The 7,500-nt window shown below is 36.6% G+C and overlaps 2 protein-coding genes across 2 annotated transcripts in view; one reads left to right on the forward strand and one right to left on the reverse strand.

The window, feature by feature from the left end:
• The window catches only part of LOC137999844 (UBX domain-containing protein 6-like), a 5,719-nt gene extending 3,034 nt beyond the window's left edge, over positions 1-2,685 (forward strand). Inside the window, exons 4-9 of the mRNA XM_068845782.1 lie at positions 160-233; positions 852-897; positions 1,128-1,223; positions 1,464-1,511; positions 1,588-1,659; positions 2,308-2,685. Of these exons, the coding sequence (XP_068701883.1) occupies positions 160-233; positions 852-897; positions 1,128-1,223; positions 1,464-1,511; positions 1,588-1,659; positions 2,308-2,319 (348 nt within the window). The 3' untranslated portion in view covers positions 2,320-2,685. The remainder of the gene's footprint in view (positions 1-159; positions 234-851; positions 898-1,127; positions 1,224-1,463; positions 1,512-1,587; positions 1,660-2,307) is intronic.
• LOC137999843 (small ribosomal subunit protein uS3) overlaps positions 2,681-7,500 on the reverse strand; it is a 5,535-nt gene continuing 715 nt past the window's right edge. The window contains exons 2-6 of the mRNA XM_068845781.1: positions 6,814-7,038; positions 5,823-5,917; positions 4,953-5,140; positions 4,019-4,227; positions 2,681-2,760 (exon numbers count right to left, since the gene is read on the reverse strand). Coding sequence (XP_068701882.1) covers positions 4,028-4,227; positions 4,953-5,140; positions 5,823-5,917; positions 6,814-7,038 — 708 coding nt within the window. The 3' untranslated portion in view covers positions 2,681-2,760; positions 4,019-4,027. The remainder of the gene's footprint in view (positions 2,761-4,018; positions 4,228-4,952; positions 5,141-5,822; positions 5,918-6,813; positions 7,039-7,500) is intronic.

Below are 7,500 nucleotides of genomic sequence, written 5' to 3' on the forward strand. Positions count from 1 at the left end.
AGAACATGCATTTTTTAAACAACTCATTTCTGGGTTCTGTCCGTAAAAACAGCATTATTCTTACTTACCCAGTAAACTGACTCTGCCTTTAAATTAATTTTAGAAATGCAGTGCACAGAATTATGGATTCTTTTATTAAAGTAATGTTTTATGCTGCAGGTTGATGATTGCGTTGTTCTTTCTTCTGATGAGGACATTCAATTGGTAAAGCAAATCTTACTGAAGAAGTTCAAGTGAGTACAAGGATTGGGACTCGGTACTTTAAAGGTCTACAGTGCAAATAAATATACCGGTATTTTACCAAACATTTACTCCTGGAAATTATTATATTTTTATTTTTAACAATATTACTGCCTTTGAAATTAAGAGACAACTGGCTTGATAAGTCATTTACATCATTAATCATTATTATTATATGTTCACTGGACTATTGATTTGTCCACATGCTTTAGTATGTAGCACATACTTATTGCATAAAAGAATTTTTGATTTAAGACTCGTGTTTTGCATACTTAATCACCAGGCCTCAGTTGTTCAAAATGTGGATAATGCTATCACCTGGATAAATCACCATCAATGTAGCCAGTCTTCTCAAAATTTTTTTCAAGTTCAAAATTTTGCTGGTTGGGCAAAGTTTGACAAAGTTTGACAATTTACATTAGAGGAGAGTATTGTTCTCAATAATATGTACACGGAGTTGTGAAGTGGCAACGGAGGTAAATATCCACTACTTTCAATTAGAATGTGTGGAAAGCACTATTCAGTTGTGTGGTTTATACTAATTTTCATTATTGATTTCTTGGTGTTTATTTGAATGAACATAATTCTCTCTATAATAATAAATATTGCAGTGCCATTTCTTCAAGACGGCATGAGGCTGCCTCCACTAATAAATCTGTAAGTTTATGCAAAATTTATTGAAATCAGCTTATTAACCCATTGACTCCGAGAGTGGGAATTTTACTCTGTCTAACGCCAGATGATTTTTACTCATCAAGGATGGTGGTCCAGGGTGGTTCCGGTGTCAATGGATTTTTAAAAGACAATATTAATTTTGCACTTTGAAATCCTTCTTGAGCATTGTATCATCTCTTTATAACATTTCATTCCATTCCGACTAACATCAGTTGACAGAGAAAGAAAGGCAATTACAGGAAGAAAGAAGAAAACAGATAGAAAAGAAAAAAATGGAAGATGAAGAGAGAAAAAGGATTAAAGCACAGGTAAATAGCATTATTTTGTAGTATTTTGAAATTCTCCTATTATAACACAAAGCGCAGGAAAACGTGCATGTTTGAGCCACAATTGGTTTGGTTTTCACTTCTGATTGGTTGAAAAAGTGGCGTGAGAACTTTGAATCAATCACTCAGTGAAGTAATGCAACACCAAAGCAATTCGCTAATTACTTTCGACACTCAATTGAAAACCGCTCTATGATCACTATAATTTGTGTTGCTTTGTAGATCCAAGCAGACAGAAGAGACACAAAGGAGAGAGAGACAAGAGAATCAGTAAGTTTCAAAATCCTTGAAAAAGTATAGTGATCCATACCAAGAATACTAACATAACTGTACTTGTAAATTTTAGAAAGCAAAGCAACTTGGCAAGTTTGGTGGAAAGATGACCAAATTTGAGGACATTGGTGTGGACCTCAACAAGGTAAGCTACAAGGGCATTTTATTCTGCGATCATTGATACTGGTAATAATGTACACAGGAAGCAGAGGAGTCCTCTTTGACTGTTTTTCAAGTTAAATCCACCATACGAATTGATTCGATTCACTGTACATGATCAAACCACATACAAATAATCTTGTTACACTGCGGTTGAAATCCTATCTGCAAAATAAAGCTGTATACAGTAATGACTGTGGGCTTGTTGCTAGTGGTCACTAGATTTATGGACAATTCAAAATTGTCTCTTTTTGTACTCTTGGCACTTGTGCCTCATACGGAAAGCTTTATGGAGTTCGTCGCCTGAATATTAACACGGTGGTTTGTGTGTAGTTTGATCACATACGGTGATTCAAATCAAGATCAATTTGCGCTGCAATTGTATGGTGAACTTAACCAGACTCCTCTGCTCCCTGTGGTATTGCACAGAGTTTTTATGTCAATGGTGGATAAATTATTTTGTGCTGCAATGTTTCATGGACTTTAGGCATAATTGCTCTACCATTGTGTTGCCTCCTTACATTAAAGTAAATTAATAATGCTATTGGCACGTAGATGTGTATTTTTTTAAAGTAATAAGTATGACTCTCTGGTCCTTTTCACCAAAACCTTTATTCTTTGTTTGTTTTACTAGGGAGGTGGATGAGGTTAGGTGCCACAGTATCAAGGTCCAATGCCAAAGATACAAAACTGAGCTATTTTTTCCATGCAAGATGACAACTTCTCTGCAAAAGCTGACACCAAAAGCATCAGAGTTGTTTGATGAAGCCTGGCTCTGAATAGCACTTTATCTCCTACATAAATAGTCCCCTCCCCCCTAGGAATTAGAGGGTTTTATATAATTAATAATTTTTCTATGTTGATTCCATGGGTGCTGTCAAAAAGTGCACAAAATATTCAACAGTGAAGAATAAGTCATGAGTTAAAAGAGTTAAAGTAATTTAACTCATAACACCCACCACAGTGTATATTATGATCACTTCACGCAATAAATAACACAATTTAAACAGTATTTAAGTATTGTTTATTCTTTTGATGTTAGTTTTTACACAGCAGTATGGATAGCAGGTGGCCAGGTTCTTGCTACCTAAAGGGATAAAAGATGAATAAAAGAATAAGTTAAATACGGCTGACTTTGGCTGAGTTACCAGGGCTATGAACAGAAATTAGGCAGCTTGTGTAAGACCTCCATTTGAAACATACCTTTTGGCTTTCCTTATGAAAATGAACGACAGATTGCATTACCAACAACAAACTTTCATGACTATACAGTACATGTAATACTCTTGACAAAATGAGTCAGCACTGATTGGACTAGGGCATTACAATTTTCTCCCAAATCATACCGGTACTCATAATGTGCAATGAAAAGAAATCATGTGATCTAACTGCACAATTTGAAATAAAGAGATTACTCATGATGTTTTGAAAGTTCTTGAAATGGACCTTTGTAAACATCATTAACCCATGACATCTAAAATTCCCCACATTGAGGAGTAAAACTGTCTGGCGTTCGACAGAGTAAAATCTCACTCCTTGGAGTCCATGGATAAAATAGGACAGTTTTGAGTGGATGTTGCGATTGTTAAGAGCTCTTAATCAAGATTGTGCAGTTTCAAAGTGAGGTTTGTACCAGAGCATCATTGTGGTGATGACAATAACAAAATAGCTGACTGTCTTTCAACTTTGCCAAAAAAAGATCCTACTCTTGTCCATGGAATGGCCATTCAAAACTGACAAGCCCACAGATCTTTTTGTATTCCCTTTGGAGATGCAACATTTGTTTGGGTTATCATGCTCACATTGATTTCACATTGATTCTGACTTTTAGATCGGAGTACAACATTGAGCACAGTTTTTATTTGTTTTGAGCATGTGCAATAAGTTGGAGGTAGAGTTTTTTCAAGTCTTTGTGCTAACACAAAAAAATTCTACACTTGCAAAACAAGAAAGTTTGCTCATGACATGCTTGCATAACAACATGGAGATAATTACTCAGATTATCGTTAAGGAAAATAGCACTACATACAGTACCCTCTAGAGATGCTTGCAGTTCACTTGAAGGATTAATTAAGACATGAACCTGCTTTGGGACCATGCAAACTTACAGAGACAACAGCAAGAAAGTTGCCCAAAATGCTGCCATTGTAAGCAGCCAGGATATAACACAAATATTCTCATAAGCACACACGGTACTGTAAAATTATTGACAGTGAGGTAGGCATTCACATAAAAGAACACGGGACAAATAGATTTGTACAAGTTTCCACCCAGTTTGTTCATGCTCCACATTAAATGGGTCTTTGGATCAGAAAACTTTGCTAGGAAAACATGTTTTGCCTTACCTGCAGAAATTAAATGACAGGTGCAGGTGCTGGAGCTCCTGCAGCAGGCTGTTCAGGTTTGCCTCCCTTGTGTTCTGACATTGGTGTAGTTGGAATAACCTCTTCTTTTGGTTCCACAATACTGACATGATCAGGGAGAGGTTTCTTGGGGCCTGTTTTACCAGTAGGGTCCCACGGAAGCATGATCTTTACTTTAATACCTAGCACACCTAAAGAAGGAATAAACAATTACTGTTTGTTTCTTTTTTAATGCCTTAAGACTTCTAATTCCACTGCTGAGAGGTTTAAGGCCAGGAACAAATTAAATTTGATTTCCCCATTTAATGGGGAAATTTAATTATAGAGCGTCTTCACATGACGTCACGGCGGCCATGTTGGTGTTCCAAAACAAAGAAATGGTATTTCTGGTTTTTTTGAAGCAACTCGGATAATGAAGATATGTTTAAAATAGCATTTTAGCAGGTGTTTGACAATTATTTTAACGTGAATCTCCACAAAACAAAGGATTTCTAACTTCTATATTCCAGGCATTCCTATTCCGGAAAACGATCAATCGAACGTACCCTGACTAACTGAATCACTACGCAAAGTTTGTTGCCAGTAAATTAACATTATAAGGGACTAAAAGGTATTACAAGTCAAAGGATGGTTTAAAAGAGGTAATATGAAACTTGACGAAAGAAAGGTCAGCAAAAACTGAGTTGGAAGTTAGCTAGACTGAAACTTAGCACAAACAAAGATGAAGGTCATTAAGATAATCTTATATTCAAGTCTAAACTGCAAAGATAATTTTAAAGCTATTTAAACATTTTTATGGAAATTATGACACAAAGCAAGGTGATGGTATTTTAAAAAAAACCTAAAAAAGGAACAGCTTGGAAAAACTTTGCTCACTTCATTCCCTCATTAACTTCACAAATTGTGTAAGCCATACCCTGTCTGAGGTAGACATGTCTGATTGCTGTGTCCACGTAGTGGTTGGTTGGTTCGCCACTGTGAATCATTAACCCATCCACAAACTTCATGGATTTGGCACGCTGACCACGCAGTTTTCCAGACACAACAACCTCACAACCCTTGGCACCACTCTCCATGATAAACCGAAGCACTCCGTAACAGGCCCTGTCACGAAAGATGTGTAACATGAGATTTTACTTTCAAATCCATGATACTTTTTCCATGTAACCCTAATCCTGAGAATCCTGAGAATGAAACTTAGGAAGAATATTAATTTAGATAGATATTGCAGTTAAAATTTTTCCTTGGTTAAACATTTTTCAAACTACATGTAGTTTGTGTTTTACTTTCCTTTGTTTCAGATTACGATAATGTCTATAAGACAAAAGAAGTTAAAAACAAACTAGTCAGAAAAATTTTTAACTTGGAAAAAATTTAAACTGCAACATACTCTGTCTAACACCAGACATTTTTTCTCGTCAATGGGTGCCCATCAGACAGGAAAGGGTTAAAAGGTGAATGGCAGTTGAATGAGCAGTGATATGTTGGACATACTAAATGCTATTCAACCCATTGACTCCCAGGGGTTCCCCATTGACGAGTAAAATAGTCTGGCGTCAGACAGAGTAAAATACTAAGTATGGCCGGTTCAGGCCAGCTTTGGAGTCAAAGGCTTAAATCTCACAACCAAGATACGACATCAAGACAGTGTTCTAACAATGTAATGTTGGGAACAAAACAATCACTTTGCACACAACATTTTATGGCTACTTGCTTGAGCACACTGAAACAGTTTGCATTTGCAAGGAAAAGGATGTATAGTTTGCAGTTGCAAGAAACATCGTACCTTCGGACAGCCAGTCCACCAATCAGCTTGTACCTGAGGGACTCGCACTGAGCAATGGCACAAAGACCTCTTGTTGCCACTTTTTCTGCATACAGCTGAAAAAAATTAGGATAATTTTAAAACAAGAAAAAACATTTTGCTTACGGATTGCACAGGAACCCCTGAGTTCTTTAACTACATGTAAGTGCTGCTAATTGTAGCAGAGATATGTACTTTTCAAACACAGCATTCAGAACACTCCTACGATACTGCGACATAGCCACTGTCACATAAAAACACCACTATAATTTTGTATAATTTCAAAGGTGATTGATGAAACTTCTCTGGGCTGATTGCTTGCACTTGAGGTGATTATTATACAATAATAATTATTACCTAAGTGTTTTGACTGCAAGCTGTTTTGTTGAGGTGACAGACTAAGAAATTAATTGCTTTAAAGAAAATGAATATTTTTCAAACAATCACCTATTATTAAATTCTCAACCTCCGTTATTGCATTTCTCGTGCTCTGATTGGTTTACTCAATCTTGGTTATCAGCTCATATACCTAGTTTGACCTTATATGGCAAATGATTGTCTAACCGTTGCTAAGCTAAAATTATTTTCACTGGAAAGTGAAATTTCTCTCTCAATGAAGCAAATTTGGATCAATTCCAACGTTTAGAAGTACGGGAAAAGGTAAGAAATGTTCTTGCAACGAGCCTGCGTCTGCCTGACCACCAGGTATTACAAACAACGCATCTTCATCAAGTTTTTTTCATGCTTGTATTTAGGACTTCCAAATTTTTGGAATTTAAGGGATTTAATAAAACAATTACTGTATTCCATTTGCACAAAACTTGGTGCTACGCGCCTCGTTGACTATTTACCATCTCATATCCAACACACACTCATGAAATAATCAGTTTTTATTCACCAATATTCACCCCGCATTTGGCAAATAATTGTTAAATAATCTTACATGCAGATGCACAAGCACTAGTTGGTTTACCTCAACAGTTCCTTCTGGAAATCCAAATCTTTTCTGCACCACAGACGTCAGTTCACGGATACGTCTCCCCTTTTCTCCCAGAACATTCTGTGTCCTAGTTGCTAAGATGATGATCTCAGTTCGAATGGGCGTCACACGCACCTCCACACCACTGTATCCATCTTCTGCTAGCTCACGAGTCAAAAACTCATTTAGTTCGGCTTTGAATACGCCATCTGCAACAAACTATAACAGCCAGGAAGAAACATAATATTACTAAGTGCAGCATACAACACTCATGGCTTCTCTCATTGGGTAACAATGTCCACACCCTTTCCTACCAGCAAAGTGTCCTTTCAAATGTTATTTTTAGACAAGGATGAGAGACTATGCTGGTTTAACTTAGACACCCTCTTTTATATTGGCACCAAACACAGCCATGGACTGTCACATTTTTTTAAAACACATGCCTAGTACGATTTTTGCCAATAATAATGACCAAGAGGACAATTCATGTGTTTGTTACAAAGAACAATCACACAGGCCATTTAATCACATGCAAAAGTGTATCGGTTTCTTAGAAATGCTGATGCAAGCTCAAAAGATTTTACCAAGTGGCATTTTCTCTGGCCCCGACAAAAATGCAACAGAAAAGGAAGACTCCACTAGAAGTGAATTTACATTCTTCAGACAAGGAAAATGATTTAC

Source organism: Montipora foliosa, chromosome 4, assembly GCF_036669935.1.
Source record: "Montipora foliosa isolate CH-2021 chromosome 4, ASM3666993v2, whole genome shotgun sequence".
NCBI lineage: Eukaryota > Metazoa > Cnidaria > Anthozoa > Scleractinia > Acroporidae > Montipora > Montipora foliosa.